The sequence below is a fragment of the Poeciliopsis prolifica genome, unplaced genomic scaffold (genome assembly GCF_027474105.1).
Source record: "Poeciliopsis prolifica strain line A6 unplaced genomic scaffold, Auburn_PproV2 SCAFFOLD057, whole genome shotgun sequence".
NCBI classification, from domain to species: domain Eukaryota; kingdom Metazoa; phylum Chordata; class Actinopteri; order Cyprinodontiformes; family Poeciliidae; genus Poeciliopsis; species Poeciliopsis prolifica.
In genome coordinates, this window is record NW_026562432.1 from 3,035,151 (window position 1) to 3,051,309 (window position 16,159).

The window sequence follows — 16,159 nt, forward strand, 5'->3', positions numbered from 1 at the left end:
CCATACGTCACTGACGTCGCCATATTCGAGAGGGTGAATTGTAATAAACAGAATAGTTACTTAGGTTCATTTATGCTGATTTCATGACCCTTAGCAGTTGGACATTGGCAATACTTTTTATGCAGTCCTCACTGAGTTTCTTGCTAAATTTTACATGAATATAAACTGCGACAGTGAAGTTAAACTGTTATGGCTTCTGGAACAGTCTGGCCTTTTGAGCATAGTCCACCATATTTTAGAAGGCTTAAGGTTAAGGCCATTACAAAAGCTTAGTGTTTTGCCAGTTTTACATGCCGTTGGTATCAATGACATACCAACAACATCACTTGTGATGGTGCATCACTTGTGTTCAAATTTCAATCATTAAGCTGTTGATCTGTGTTGCAGGTACTACTGGAAGTAAAGCAGTGCCACAGTTTATTGATGCCACCATTGAAGAATTTTGCTGCAGCAAAACGATTCTATCATATTTTACTGATAAAGCAAAAATTTTGATGTTAATCCAAACAGTAAACATTTATGTCAACATTTTGATTACATTGATAATTACTAATAGTACATTTAAATCTTTTCAATGGGCTACAGATATTTTATTCAATGTGAAGACAATATAATTATTTGTTTAAGCTTTTATCTCCCTTATGGCTTGGACTATAAAAATTGTATATAAAACTTTCAAAAATTATTAATTAATTTTATGATGAGAAATAAATTGGAAACAAATATGGAATAGATTTACTTTAGTATATGTCAAAAATGTATGAAACATACATCTAAATACATTATTACACAAATAAATGTAAAATTCTTTGATTACAACTTTAAATAAATATATAATTAAATAATAAACACAATATTCCAGAGTTATTTTCTTGTTTCATGGTTTCCATTCTGCAGACCTTGTGGAAGTGTTACTGCGTTATATCCCACCATCTCATTACAGGTTGGAGGCTCTTTGAACAAATGCATTTAATAACTTTTTTTCAGCCTTCCATTGATTTTTGTCTTTGAACCTTGCTCAGTCACATGTCCCTCATTCACTGAATTGAAGTGAAAGGTCTCTGCAGCCTTGTGGTTCCACACAAACAACAAAATGAAGTTTCAGAGCCTTTTTGGATCCTTAAAATCTGTCGTCATTGGTATGATTCATGTTAAAGCCTTGCCAGGTAGCTTAACATTTTTATAATCTTTGTTCTCTAATGTTTTTCTGTTAATTTTTTATTGTTCCTGGTGCAGGAGCTCCTGTTGCTGAATGACTCTGGAAAGATTTTACACATTTACTCTTAAACTCCCCACAAATTGACATTGCATAGTATTTTGCAATAATAACATTTTATATTGTGCTGCAGGGATTAGTAATATAGCAATTCTTTTCAAACTGGTGCTTGTTCCTTATTCCAGGTACTCCTCTGGGTTGTTTAAATATGTTGCAGATTGTCAAAGAAGCATGCTGTGAGGCAGAGGTCTACCTTGAAGCAGGCATTGTAAGTTTCTACACATCAAATTAGCATAGCTGAAATCTTCCCTTTTAAATAAGAGAGGAACTCATAAATATCTCATCCAGGATGGTTTGATCATTGAAAACATGCATGATGTCCCCTACTCATTCAACGTGGGCCCTGAAGTGTGCGCCTGTATGACTGCGGTCTGCTCTGCTGTCAGACATGTCTGCCCCACTCTGCCCCTTGGAGTCCAGATCCTATCTTCTGCTAACCAGCAAGCGTTAGCTGTAGCTTTGGCTTCAGGTTCAGCTTTTCATCAGCTAATCAGAAAATTTTCCAGATCATACTGGGTGTTTTTACTCTTGAGTTCAGAACGGCATTTTTTTATGTTCAAATCAACTCTTCCACCGCTTTGATGTGTGTATGTTTTTCAGGTCTGGATTTCATCAGAGCAGAGGGTTTTGTCTTTTCTCATGTGGCGGACGAGGGTCTTCTGAATGCCTGTGCTGGTGACCTTTTGAGATATCGCAAGCAGATTGGAGCAGATGGGGTTCAGATCTTCACCGACATCAAGAAGAAACACAGGTGAAGTGACTGTCTGTTCAGTTAAATCCCTGAACTCACAAATGCTTCTAAATGTGAAACAATTACATACATAAGCATGGCCAGTAAAGTTATATCCACTTGTCATTTTTAATGAAATACAGTGTATACTTTACCTACATTAAAACAGCTCGAGGAGGTGACAGTACAATAATTAATAATTCTAATATCTCATGAGTTATCTAGTTCTGTGGGTCATCAGTGAGTCAATCTGTTTGTTGCTCAGCCTGCTGCCTGTTTGTCTCCAGCTCTCATGCTCTGACAGCTGATGTGACGATAAAGGAGACGGCCCGAGCTGCCGAGTTCTTCCTCTCAGATGGAGTCATCATCACTGGGGCAGCGACCGGAGATCAGGCTGACCCATGTGAGCTCACAGGTACTGGTGCACTTTGTTTAGCTCGAAGCTTCTGCACTATGAAGACAGTATGGAGCAGCATTGTTTCACACTCAATCACTGCCTTGAAAAGAAACCTAGAACTAAAGAAATCAGTATGTTTCTACACTGCCTTTGTGATGAAGGACAGGTCATTTCACTGATTATTTAGATTAACAAAAAGAAACACATCAGAATGGAACTCATTTCAGATGCAATTAGATGATGTGAGCAGCAGAGAGCACTGTTGCAAGAAGAACTGATATTTAACCAAGATGGGGAACAATACTTGAGGTTGAAAGTAACAATGCATATTCATTGTCTTTGCTTTAATTTATGATACACAACATGTCAAAGTATTTAATATGCATACAAGAATCTAAACTCTGCAAGTCCCCTGGGTAAGAACATGCTCATTAACTCAGGCTTTATGCTCGAAAGATGAAAGACACTTACATGTTTTCGACATTTTGAGTGTTATAGTTGCATTAGAAATGTGGCGGTATGAACCTTTAATGTGATTTGAGACATCAATAATTTTTGCTTTCCTGTGGCTAAATTGGTTTCAATAGATATAAAAAAAATATATATGAGAAGTATAGCCATGGTAAAGCTGCGCTATGTAACTTTTATAAACAATGGGGTTTTCAGTCACACTTATTTATGGGCTGCTCAATGTACTATTGGTAGAAAAACAAGTCAACCTCATATGACAACTGTGTATCTGTCATGCTTAGCCTTAGCATTCACAGCAGGCTCTAACAGTAGTGCAGCAGAGAGTCAGTAAGGAGTGAGTAATGGACCGATCTGTCTCTTTTCTCCTCAGCACTGATGTCCCACCTGGTTATTATGATTTGAACTAATTCTGGGGGGTTTCTAAATGCTATATAAAAAGTTAGTTGACTTTTGGGATCCAGGTAGCTCAGTTAAAGAGAGGCACAGCAGATACAGATATTAATGGGTAGAAGCCACTAGTGCTACAAAAATTATTTTACTTTAGAGGTTTAAATGGTTTAAATCCAACAGAAAACAAAGGAATGATAAGATCATTCTCGTTCAAGCTTTAAAGCATAAACCCTCAAGTGATTTTTATAAAAATTAAAGAGTGTATCAAAGTACAGGCTATTGGTTGATGCTTTTGTTTGCTGAAATTGGTGGAAATCCTCAATTTAGATGCATGAATGAATAAGAAGATGAAATTCTGACCTCCATTGACGTGCATCCACAAAAACTGAGAGCAGTAATATGTAATATCTGATATGTTATATCTGGATGACCGATTGACAAATCGCTGATTAAAGGCCTAAAACCATCCCTAACTTCATTGTATGTTACTTCCAAGACATAATTCTCGACTTTCAAAGGATCTTTAAGTGTTTTTCTTTGACCAATAACAGTTGTAAGCATTCCAGTATTTTGAGAGCTTTTTAGTTTGAAAATAAGTCTAAACCATGTCTAAAGATGTCCAGGCTAAATTTGGTAGATTTTTGGTTTAAAAGGGAATGTTTTGTGAACACTAGAAATACTTATTGACCTGTTGGTAAAATTGACAGTAATAATGATAATAGGTTTCACAGCCTCTAATTTCAGTATATTGTCACATCTAATATTTGAGTCTTATCTCAAACACATTCTCTGTATGTTTTCAGCTTTGAGCAATTTAAACATCAGTACTGAGTACCTTTTGTAAGGGTTTTTTGTTAGCTTTTTTTTGTTTTGTGCCCAAAGAAAGGAATGTTTTTCATCCCACTTTTCTATTTTAAAGATTCTTGTTAGAGTGTAATGTGGTGTGAGAGTCCTCACCCAGAAACACCACCGGGTCTAATTTTATCACAATGTCCAACTCATACTGTCAGAACTCAGCCAGACGCTGACCAGTCACATAGCTGAGGGTCTCATGAGTCCTGAAATACAGAACAGGACTCACACTTGCTGCTCTTTTCCTCACACACACACGCACGAACACACACACACACGATTTGTCTGTGTACTGAGCAGGCTCAGACAGAAAGATGCCGGTCGTGTCAGCTTGGAGTTCAGCCTTCACCCTGTCCAAAGTTCACCTGGGCTGATCTGCCCTCAGTATCTCACATTTCATAAAGGCACCTCTCCCTCTGCTTCATCTCTATAGAAACAGGAGCAACTTCAACTTGAGGCAAAATTAGTTTATTTCCACTATTCTTCAAATAATGTTATTTTTAGCTGTTTTTTGTTGTATTTTTCCATTTTTTGTATAAAAAGTTGGAAATTGATAGTAAATACAAAATTTTACAAAATAAGAACTCTTTCATGTAATCTTTTATTCTTGTAGATGACTATTTAAGTCATCACATTTCAAAATGTGAGAACCTTAAATATAGCAGGAAGAGTTCCTGGTGTCATTTTGTCCCATCTTTTCTCCGCACACATTTTTGTCACTCTTTTTCACTACTGTCTGTATGACAGGATGTTTTTTGATCTGTGCTGGAAGTTGATAAGATAAAAGCTGGGAAGATCTATAAAACCATGTGAACTAGACAGAGGTCACAGTAATTTATGAATGAATCAAAGCAGAGTTCTCCTGCTGTGTTTTGCCTTTCCAGAGGTCTCCCAGTCTGTGAAAATCCCAGTGCTCATCGGTTCTGGAGTGACATACGACAACGTTGAAAACTTTCTGGATGCCAGTGGAATGATCATTGGATCTCATTTTAAACTTGGTGGCCACTGGGCCAGTGCAATTGATTCAGATAGAGTCAAGAGATTCATGGCAAAAATCCATCACTTACGAAAGCAACAGAGCTAGTTCTCACCACCACTAAGCTGCTGACTGACAATAAAGGCAGATCAGATTACTTCCTGTTTGTCTGGCCTGTGCTTTATTATTTTAGTCCCATATAACCAGAGCACCTTCTTCCATATGAGGGTCTGCAACCTGCGGCTCCAGAGCCACATGTGGCTCTTTATATCATCCACTGTGGCACTTAATAACTTTGGCCAAAAATACTAAATAATTAATGTTTTAAAATTTAAAGGTCTTTAAAGATGCTATCTGTTTTCATGTAACAATGTAGAGAATGTTTTTTAAACCTGCTGTCTGACTGTGCAGTGGGATGGTGAGTGGTGCTGGGACCTATCTCCAGAGGTCACCAGGTGAAAGACGGAGAATGTAGAGATCAATCAATGTGACAGTGATATCACATTGATTGTAACAATGTGACAGTCATGTCACATTGATTGTGGGAGGAAGCCGGAGTACCCAGAGAGAACCCACACATTCACTAGAAGAACATGCAAAGACCCCCAGCTGCAAGGAAGTGCTACTAACTGCACATTGTGCAGCCCTAAGTATGTGCTTTATCAAAATAATTTTTGATTAAAATATATTTTTAATGGAATGTTACATTCCATTGAAAACTGTATTTGTTGCTTTTGTGTAAATAAGTTTCATAACTAAAATTAAGATGTGTTTATTTTAAAACCTAAAAGCAAAAGTGAAAGTGCTTTTTATTAATTTGAAAATTAAATGATTTAATAATAAAAGCTAAATAAACTAAGTTGTTTCATGTAGCTTTTGTGACTCTAAACAAAAGTTGTTATTCTAGACCAAAGGAAAAGTGGCTGTTGTGGCTGTGGAGGTCGCTGACCCCTCTTCTAAATGTTTATGTGCGTCCAAGTGGCTGTTGAAAAACTACAAACAGGTTTTCATGTTTTTTCAAAGCTCCTGTCACATGCATAGACAATCAGATTGGTAAGACAACAATTGTACTGTTGTTAATAGTCCATCAGGTAAAAAGTATAAAAACATTTATTCATTTTTATGTTGTTTTTCTTTACATGAATACTGTACAGGTCAATACACTTAGAAAACCAACACACTATAAAAGAACAAGCCACTGCAATGCATAATAAATCTTAAATGTTTCATTTCTAAACAAACTTTCTACAGATTTCACCTTTTCATGTTTGGAACATTGTCACAAGTTCCAATTGTTAATTATACAAATTACTTTTCAAACACACACATCACACACTGGTTCTCATGCAATTGTCATAATCAAGACAATTGACATTTGTAAAACTTTATGAAAAAGTAACGTGTTGAGGCTGAGGTCACTGGTTAATAGACATGATGGCAGCAGTGCACAGCTCCCGACAGCAAACTCTCATGGCTTCATCTTTGAGGCAGAGGACTTTAAATGTCTTCCTATGCAGTTATGAAGCATATGCAGAGAGGATCAAGGTGGAGTAATGACAGAGAACCTGAGTAATGATTGGAGGTCAGGGCCAGTTCTCATGCATCCTGTCTAGGTTGATTCCTGCAGGTCAGAAGTTGTAAAGACGCTGGGAAGGACGCCTTATGTTGCCATATCCTTTGTTCTTTGGTGAGAACTGTGTCTTAGTCATGTTGTGCCTGTGGAGGGCGCTGCGACTCAGTTTCTTTCTCTGGGCCTGGCTCCTGGCTCTCTGCATGGCCAGCAGCTGGAGGCCACATGGCTGGGGATTCCCCCAGGCTGCCAGGTGCCAGGAGATGTGCCGCCTCACAGCCAGCGGCCTGAATAAACACATGATGTTGGAGCATTATGAGTGAAGTTTGGACTGTTCTGATGTTTTCCCTGCATTTTGTTAAAACCTGCTGACTTATGAGACTTCGTTTAAGGTTAAGGTTCTCTGATTGATTCATCCATTACCCATCAACAGCCATTGGTGAAAGATTTGGTATGCACGCACTGATTGGCTGAGATAAAGCATCCTATCTAAGTGACATAAAGTTACCTAGAGGTTTCCTCTTCATCGTCATCTGAGACTAGCTCATCCTCCTCCTCTGCTCCCTCCATCCTGCATCTTATCTGGTAAACAGACATGCTGGGATGCTCTATCAGCAGGTTCTCCAGAGGGTCCGCATCAGGGACTGGCAGGGGTCCGCTCTCTGTTTCCAGATAAAACAACCTTCCATTATCACCAGGAACCATGACAACCTGAAGCGTACACTTGTTGTTATTGTTGTAAATCATGGTTCTCACCTGGGACGTTAACAATGACCCATTCCCCCTCTTCAAACTCCAGGAGCTCCTCGTTGGCGCCACCTACTGCTTCAGACTCCTCTCCAGCATTCCCAAGCAAATGAGAAAGAATCTTCCCAATCATTCTCCAAGTCTCGTTTACAGCCTGGAACGTAAAAAACGGAAAGAGCAGTCATGAGAAGAAACACCTTACAGGTTCAGGTCTGCGTACAGGCAGTTTGTTAGAAATAAAAAACACTCAACAGAATGTAGGTCACTGTTGGTGAGAGGCAGCGCCCTCTACAGGCTGTTCCTACACACCAACAGCTCACTCTTTACAGCAGCTGCTCCTATTACAGTCTATCAGCTGGCTGGGTGGTTACATCAGTGTAAAGTTGGGGAACAGATTCCTTTTACAAGCTCATCAGCTGAGTGCCGACCAAGTTGGAATTATCAACTAGAGCGAAGGCAAAAATAATCTGCACACTCTTCTATTTCTAAGGATGGAAGAATCAGTTCATCAGTAGGTTATCTGGGCCAGATGAACTCTTTACACACTAATCAATTAAAATGAGCTGAATAAATGATGGCATCCTGTTAAAGTTTAAGTAATATTTATGTTTGTCAGTCTTAAATTGAAAATCCAAAACAATGTGTCCAGATTTTGACACCACTTTAAAGAAAACGTTAAAACATTAATCACAAGATCCTGACTGAAATAGTATAAAGTCAACACTATAAATAGTGGCCTCCAACAGCATGGATTATTAAACAACTAACTAAAAATAATAGCATGTGCTGCAAGCAAACAAAACAGAAACACTCTTGCCTTGTACACCAAACTTAACCTTGTCCAACCATTTGGACAACCTTTATTTGACATTTTCTTGTTAATTATGGTTGTTTTGCAGCAGACCAGATGGGATGTCTGCAAACATTTACACAATCAGAGTATGACTTCAAAGTTTAGGTAACTCAGTGTGTGGCTGGAACCAATCGGGTCAGAACATGAAAACTTCTCTTTGTGCCTCAAAACATAACAAGATCGTTTACACACAACAGGTTCATTTGGCTCTTCACACATCCATGCACCACTTCATCTGTTCCCACCTCCATTCTTCACCGTACACAAAATGTTTACAAATGTAGCGTTGTCAATCACACACCTGTACACTGCTCCAGTAAGCAGAGCGTAAAGACGAACAGTACAGAGATCCTCCTCCTGGCTCTGATTGGTTGTTTCTGACTGAGCTCTGCAGATGGCAGTAGGACTGCAGGGGAAAGGCCGAGATTTATTTTGGCAGTTCTAATAAATATGTAAAATAATCACGCTCTTTGTAAAAGCTGCATACCACAGCTTTAAAGCTCAAATCTCTCGTAAATTAACATAATTTACAAGAAAATGATCAGAAAATGTATATTACATTTTATCTGTTTGATTTTTTTGTCTCATTTTTGTGCAGACTACTTGATTCTAATGAAATCTGAGAGATTTTCGCATTCTTAACCTCAAATTCAACCTGAAGGACATACTATTATTTATTGCAAAATGAAACACACATTAAATTGTCTGTTATTACATCTGGTATGAAAGGTTCCCCTTGGAGGTCAAGAACTGACGCAAAGTGGGTACAAGACGTCCAACACCCGAACTTATTGCACAATGTGCACATATTTATATGAGCGGTGTCCACGTCATCCAGGCCATGAAAGTCAAGGCACGTTTATTTACAAAACACCATTCATATACAGGACAATACAAAGAGATCCAGATCAACTGTAGTTTTACTTTATAAATCAATAAATGTGCAAACATGAACCAATGCAATACATCACTTCCTGTACTTCCTTGCTGCCAAAACACTCTGGTCATTACTGTACGCTGCCTGACAGCACCAGTTAGTGTGATGGGGGAAAAAGAAACACACAGAAGAAAGAACGACGAGAAACATCAGTTATCAGGCGGAAACAGATGTTAAGGTGAAACATCTACTTTGTAGTTGAGAGTCATCAGCCCCTCACCCACTCTGATCTCTAACTCTGAGCTGCAATACACACTGTGAGCGATTAGTCAGTCCGTCCGTAAAGCAAATCAAATTATGTTCATTCGCAAACTCTGAGTCATATTTCCCACTTACTTGTTTACAAAGTTGATGTTTCTCCAGTACGGTGAAGATGTCGCTGCCTTGTTTTCTTCTGAGTCTGTTGAGATCAAAAAAATTGTTTATCTGCGAGGGGTGAGAGCAGGGGGCGGTCGCTCTTGGGCTGCTCGTCACCGCGTCTGAGCCAATGAGAAGCGACTGTGCTGTCTCAAACATGTTCCTCATACAACTTGAACGCGTGAAGGGTTTCCAAACAATATGGTGAAAAACAGAAGAATGTTCATCGTACAAATGTAAGATTATCTAAAAAAGAAAGAAAATCTTTTAATAAGGCAGATGCTGGTTATTACAGGGTTCGCATCATTAAGGAAAAATGGCGGGGGCATTACTGGCGGAGGTTGGACACTTCCGGCGGCGGCGCGCTGATATGGGGCCGACCCATGTTTTCTTTGGCAAGTCAGAAAATATTTAGCTTGACAATAACTACATCTATAACGAATAGTTGTTGTTGCTGCTGTTGGGCTCCTTTATCTATGTTATTTATGAAAGTATTTGTAAAATAAATATTTCGTCTTGTATATAGAACCGAGGTAGAAACAAAAACAATCTCCCTGAAAATGGAACACAATTTGTGAGTAGGCTACTTAGTTGAATTTTTAGCAATTTCGCGCCAACGAATCGTTTTCGTGCATTTGTTCCAGTTGACAATTTATAAGTTTGATTCGAGTTTCCATGTGAAATCAATAATTCATAAAAACTCATTTTGACAACCAACAACTGAAAATAATCTGTCAGAAATTGTTTATGTTTACTCAGTTGTTTGTTTGTAGAAACGAAGAAGATACAATAAGATATTAAATGAGATTGCAAATTCAGATAAATTGACCTGTTGCTGTTTCTTTCAGTCACATTTCAGCAGGAACTAAAGGCAAAGCAACTTTATTTGTATAGCAAAGACAATTCAAAGTGAAGGGTACGTCTCAATTTAAACCGTGGACATAAATTCACTTGTCGGGTTACAAATGGTGCGCACCCAGTGTGACGTACAGGAAGTGATAGACCAATCAGGAGATCGAAAGAGCAACCAAACATTCGGAGTTATAGAGAGTAGCCCTCAGCAGCTCGTGTGTTTGTGTCACCGGAGACAGAAGTGCTCGCTGTTGGGCTAAGCTAAAGGTAAGAAACCAGCAGCAGAGCAGAAGCAGAGCAGAAGAGCAGCAGCCTCTTCAGCCGGTTGGTCTCTTTAGTTTAGAGCGGCTCGGGCTCAGTTTCAGTCCGGAACACAATAAAACTCTAATGTAGGTGTAAACTGAAAAAACATGTTTACACAGTTCATCCATACCGGCATAAAATAAAAATGTCAAAAGATGAAGCGTCATTCTATACGTTTATTTATGCTTTTTTAAATTTTAAATACACGTTACTGTGTCTGTTATTATTATTATTATTATTATTATTATATTTAAAGTCAAGAGTGTCATGTTTTTGCTAAAAATGAAACCAAAAGTTTTTTCAGCTCGTTGCTCGGAAATCTTTGACACACCTCTAAATCCCTCTTTTTCACCTGCTCCTTCTGTGTTTATTTTTATGACGGAAGTAAAGTCAATGATGTTCATGGTTTTCATGTTTTTTCTGCCTCGGTTCAGGCTCTGACCACTGTCCTACCTCCGCTGTGCTTCAGCGCAGGGATGGCGCCTCGTATGGATGACGTCATGCGCCTGTGCTGTGAAATCTCAGCTCATGACCAGATCAAAGTGGCGGTGAAAAGCTCCGCCAAAGGAGCAGTGGTGGCGGGGGGGACGGCGTTCGTGGGCGGGCTGCTCGGTGGACCCGCGGGGATTGCTGTCGGTAAGAACCAGAACAGAGAAAACAAAGCAGGAGTCATTTTTAAAAAAATTAGGAAGTAGTGCTGGAATGATTTGCCTGCCTTGAAGAGTCTCGCAGATTTCTGCGAGACTCTAGAAAAAATGGAAAATTGGATTTTACCTAAAAGGCATGATGAGGCTTATCTGATTCAGACACAAAATGGACAGGCCACAACAAGTCTAAAAATATGATACTTATTTCTTTGTAGTTTGTACCCCACTCTGTGAATTGCCATTGTATCCTCCCTTACTGCTAGACACCCTTGCTGAAGTAGTGTCACTATGAACTTTCTCTTATCGTAGAAATAATTTTTTTTTAAAAAGAAGTTGAAGCAGGTAAATGTTTTGCTCTGTTGACACGTTGAAGCAGGGGTCAGGAACCTTTTCAACTCAGAGAGCCATGAAAGCAAAATATTTGGAAATTTATTTCTGTGAGAGCCATATAATATATTTTATATATATTATATGGCTCAGTCTTATATATTTTAAGACTGAACTCAACTAAATGTGAGTATAATGAGCCTCAGAATTTATTATTTTAAATAATGTTGTTTATAATACTCACCATTAATGCAACTTCAAGTGCTGCATGAATTTGCTGATGGCTTTGTAGTCTGGTTGGTACTTGGTTCTGTAGTCTGGTTGTTTTAATTTGGATGGATTAAAATAAGTTTTAATTCATCCAAATTAAATATTTTATGTTTTATCTGCGAGCCAGATGCAATCATCAAAAGAGCCAAACCTGGCTCACGAGCCATACGTTCCTGACCCCTGCGTTGAAGGGTCATAAATAATGTGGTAACGCTGAACATTGCCGCCTGGTGGTAGCAACAACACACTGCATCAATTTGCCATTAAAACACAACAGTGATAACAAACTAATTAAATCCTTAGAATATGTAAACTTTAAAAATTAAAAGTTTGTGGCCTTCTTAGAAGTGTGATAAAATTACTTGACTGCTGCGAGTGATCCCATAGCAAAAAGTTGTTTATACAGTGTGCAGAGTATGTTTATTTTATGCTAAACATGTGACTGTGTACTTAAAGTTAATATTTTTATCACCTATATTTTACACTTAAAAATAGAGCAGAAGTCGTAAAAGCAATTTAGTTTCTATAGAGATTTTTATATTTACTTCTGAGCATGTGCACTTACCTTTGACCTTTTCCTAATGTGAAAGGACCTCAGTTCTCTGTTGGAGACACAATTTGTTTATATTTTTTAAGCAAATACAAACTGTCCCCTCTATCATTTTTGACAAAGAAGGACTTCATATTGGAGAGACTGTTGGGCACATTTCACTTTCATTTTCATTCAGTTAAAAAAGATTAAACTGAAGCATTAACAATAAATAACCAAACAACTATTAGCCTGGTCAAAAGTCTCCTACTTTTATCAGAGGTATTTCTTTCAATTTTAATAGTTTAATTGTTATAATACTATAAGCATAGCTGGAAGTTCACTTAGCATATTGTAGCTTATTATTTACATGCTAAGCTATACCTGTAGATGTACTGAAGTTAACCCACACTGCATGTACACGACACTGCAATGTATTAATAAAATTACAAAACAGAATGTTGAGAAACCTTAAAATACAGTACAGTGTATTGCATATACATATTTTATTGATCACATATGTGCATTTCAAACAAAGAACCTCTAGAAATCAAGCTTTTGTAGTTGAAAAGAAAATGAGAGGAAAATGTACCTGGAAAAATGCAAACAAAGAATCCTTCTTTGTCAAAAATGACAGGAAACAGTTTATATGAAAATGTAAACAAATTGTGTCTCTAACTTGTCAGAAACAGGTCAAAGGAACGTGAACGTCTGCAGAACCAAAACTGCATATCTGAATAGAAACAAAAACATTTTACATGGCTTCTGTTCAACATGAACCATTCAAGGTCACAGCCTTGAGGTGCAAATACCAGAGTTCAGTAAACGGAAACTGGTGGGATCCTCTCTTTTCCTCCCGTCTTTGTAAGAGGGCTGGTATATATTAAAAGTGATGTACTTTAATCTTTTCTTCACTTCCGTGGACTAGCCAAGGGAGTCATGACTCATATTCTTTACTTAATTTCTTAATAAAATAATAATCAAAATGCATTTTGATTAATTCTTGATTGACTCAGTGTTTCATCTGAGGTAAGACTTATTTATTTCCTTAACAGCACAAAGAAAGACGTCACGTGATTATACAAAGGGTACCAAAGCTAAAATTGAATTTTTATATACCTATTTTGAAGAATGAAAAACTTTAGTGCTTGTTTGCATATTAGTGTTACTAACAGTGTAACCAACCCTCTGTGTGTTTGTGAGGCGGGGCGGTGGGGGGTCTGCTGGGCAGCTGGCTAACCAGCGGTCAATTCAGGCCTCTGCCTCAGATCCTGATGGAGCTGCCGCCCAAACAGAGGGAGCAACTCTACCAGGACATCGACGGCGTTCTGGGCAGCCTGAACTGGACGGATGCGGCCCAGCTCATCGCCCTGGTGATGGGCAACTCCACGCTGAAGCAGCAGGTCATCGCCGCCCTGCTCAATTACGTCTCAAAGGAACTCAGAGCAGAGGTGCGGTATGGGGACTGAGCTGCGGCTCAACACGGACATCAGGCATTCCTGGTGGTAAATGCTGTTGTTATCAGGGAGACACCAGGAACAATGGCTGCTTCAGTCTTAGTACTGTAGGAAACCAAAGTCATGTTTTCTGTGTGAACTTCATTCCTTTACATCTTGTTGATTTAATTTCACACTTTCCCTATTTCCAACTATGCTGCCTTTTGTTTATTTGAAGTGTCAATAAGTTTTGATTATTTTAGTTAAAGGCCACCTCCATTTAAAAAAAAATTAATGAACAAATCAGTGAAGTGATCATCAGTAGCTCAGGCTGATAACTGAAGAACAAAGCAGGAATTCACAGCATTCACTCCAAAGTTAAAAAGTAAAGATGATCAAGCTTTTTATCTAAACAAAATGTACATGCAGGTCAGGCTGAAATTCTTCAAACCACAAGCTGTGCCTTCTGGTTGGAAGTCATGTTAATGTAATGGATCGGCCCAGACAGTCCTGAGCATGAAGGTTAGGGTGACGATAAAGAGGCCTTCCAACCTCAAAGACCTGGGAGGCATCGGAAATAAATAATGAAATAGAAAATACATCATGCTTGATTTTTCTATTGATTGTGGAGAAGTGTAGAAATAAATTTTGATGTGCCATTTTTACTGAAACAAAATAAAACTTGTTTTTTCAAAACTGATGCATGTTTGAAAATTTGATGCTGTTTAATTTTCTCTTGTCTTCTTAGTTGGCATAAATCATTTCTTTCCTTTGGACAGATCAGTCTTCATCCACTAGAAGGCAGTAAAACACAAGCTATGCATTGAATTTGTTTTCAAAACTTTATTTGGTAAAAACTTCAGATTCACATAATGCAATGACATTTAAACATAACAGCAAATCCTGACTTTTTTTTTCTAGAAACAGCCCTTTTTTCGTCAGGCACAAAAGATGATCACAAAATTCTATTAAAAAAGCACAACATAAAGCTCAAAGTAAAACGGCACTCTTACGAAATTTAATAATCATGTAGTTTGTCATTGTTCTGTAGGCATTTTGGCTTGCAAATGTTTGCAAGCCTGAAAGTTAAAAAAAAAAAAAACTGCCTCCCTGTACTCATCTGAACTTCTGCTGACATCAATATGGAAACGATTAGTTGTTTTTTTTTTTTACTTCAAACTGAAAATTATTCAGTTGTAGGTTTTATTCCACCAAACTAATTTGATTTGATTGATTTTATCCCAGTCATCAGGCATTAACAGAGAAATTCATTTCTCTGATATTTAATCAACATCAGAGGAATTCTGAGCTCAAAGCTCTGAAAGACACGCACAGCCAAAAAACAAAAGAAGTGTTCAGTCAGATGATATTAATGAAAAAGCTAATGTCCTGGAATCTATGATCCAAGTTCACATTTGTCGTAACTGTGTAAAAGTTCAGCAAGCCGAGGGAACTTCCATACATTCAGTCTGGAAACATTCTTTAGAAGTGCAAGACTGGTAGAGACTTGGAATTGCAGCAAAACATAAGCATTGACTCAAGGGAGCTGAATACAAATGTCCTCACACTTTTCAGATTTTTAATTGGACATATTGTTGCATGAAATCCTGACATTAAAGGGGCAGTATTGTGTTTTTGGGGCACATGTAGTAGAATCAAGTAGCCATGTTACCTTCAGTTGTTAAAAAAATATACATATCAAATATGACTTAAAGAAAAATTGGCTTCATGATTGAATGCTTTGAAATTGGGCCTCGTCTCTTTAAAACCTTTGCCTTCAAGAAGTCATCGCAACATGGCTGCTCTGTGACAACATTTTTACCTCAGTGTTTAACTAAGAAAAAGCTCGTATACTGAGCTTCTTGTATCAGCTTCTCAGCAGATACACAGTTGAACCAGATGTTTGCTAATTGCTGCTGGCTAGTCTGAAGGAGCTGAGTAGAGCAGTAGTGGCAGAGGGCTGCTCTGTGAGGTGGAAGCTTGTAAATTGCAACTCTTAAAAAAAAAAAAAAAAAGAGTACCTCTAAGGCAGGGCTAGGTCGACCCACACGTTTTGATCAGCTCAATGGTTTCCATGGAGGATTTCTCAAACATGCATGAAATCATCAAGGCAACACTCCAGGTGTCTTTATGGTGAGGGAATAACATTACAACATGATGTGAAGCTTAAAAAAAGTACATTTACATAATACTGCCCCTTTAAATAAAGTCTGTGTGGGAATGACAAAATGTAGAAAAG

General features: G+C 38.1%; 2 protein-coding genes across 16 annotated transcripts; one reads left to right on the forward strand and one right to left on the reverse strand.

The window, feature by feature from the left end:
* Nucleotides 1-1,060: 1,060 nt before the first annotated feature.
* Nucleotides 1,061-14,620, forward strand: zgc:162297 (uncharacterized protein LOC555865 homolog). 14 transcript variants are annotated; one of them, XM_055060108.1, is made up of 6 exons: nt 1,061-1,166; nt 1,402-1,484; nt 1,565-1,745; nt 1,877-2,027; nt 2,294-2,421; nt 5,001-5,852. In XM_055060108.1, exons 1-6 carry the CDS (start codon nt 1,094-1,096, stop codon nt 5,198-5,200), a joined length of 816 nt encoding a protein of 271 aa, XP_054916083.1. In that variant the 5' UTR covers nt 1,061-1,093; the 3' UTR covers nt 5,201-5,852. The 14 variants fall into 14 exon arrangements, with proteins under 14 accessions (XP_054916083.1, XP_054916084.1, XP_054916085.1 ...); XM_055060109.1 differs by having other exon boundaries at nt 1,064-1,166; nt 1,434-1,484; XM_055060110.1 differs by lacking the exons at nt 1,565-1,745; nt 5,001-5,852 and adding exons at nt 11,146-11,347; nt 13,688-14,620 and having other exon boundaries at nt 1,134-1,166; nt 1,434-1,484.
* On the reverse strand, nt 6,185-9,653 carry si:ch211-260e23.9 (uncharacterized protein LOC555795 homolog). Of its 2 annotated transcripts, XM_055060126.1 has the most exons (5): nt 9,536-9,639; nt 8,564-8,668; nt 7,419-7,563; nt 7,171-7,324; nt 6,185-6,949 (listed from the first exon to the last, which is right to left on the reverse strand). In XM_055060126.1, exons 3-5 carry the CDS (start codon nt 7,540-7,542, stop codon nt 6,721-6,723), a joined length of 507 nt encoding a protein of 168 aa, XP_054916101.1. In that variant the 5' UTR covers nt 7,543-7,563; nt 8,564-8,668; nt 9,536-9,639; the 3' UTR covers nt 6,185-6,720. The 2 variants fall into 2 exon arrangements, with proteins under 2 accessions (XP_054916101.1, XP_054916100.1); XM_055060125.1 differs by lacking the exon at nt 8,564-8,668 and having other exon boundaries at nt 9,536-9,653.
* Nucleotides 14,621-16,159: the final 1,539 nt, after the last annotated feature.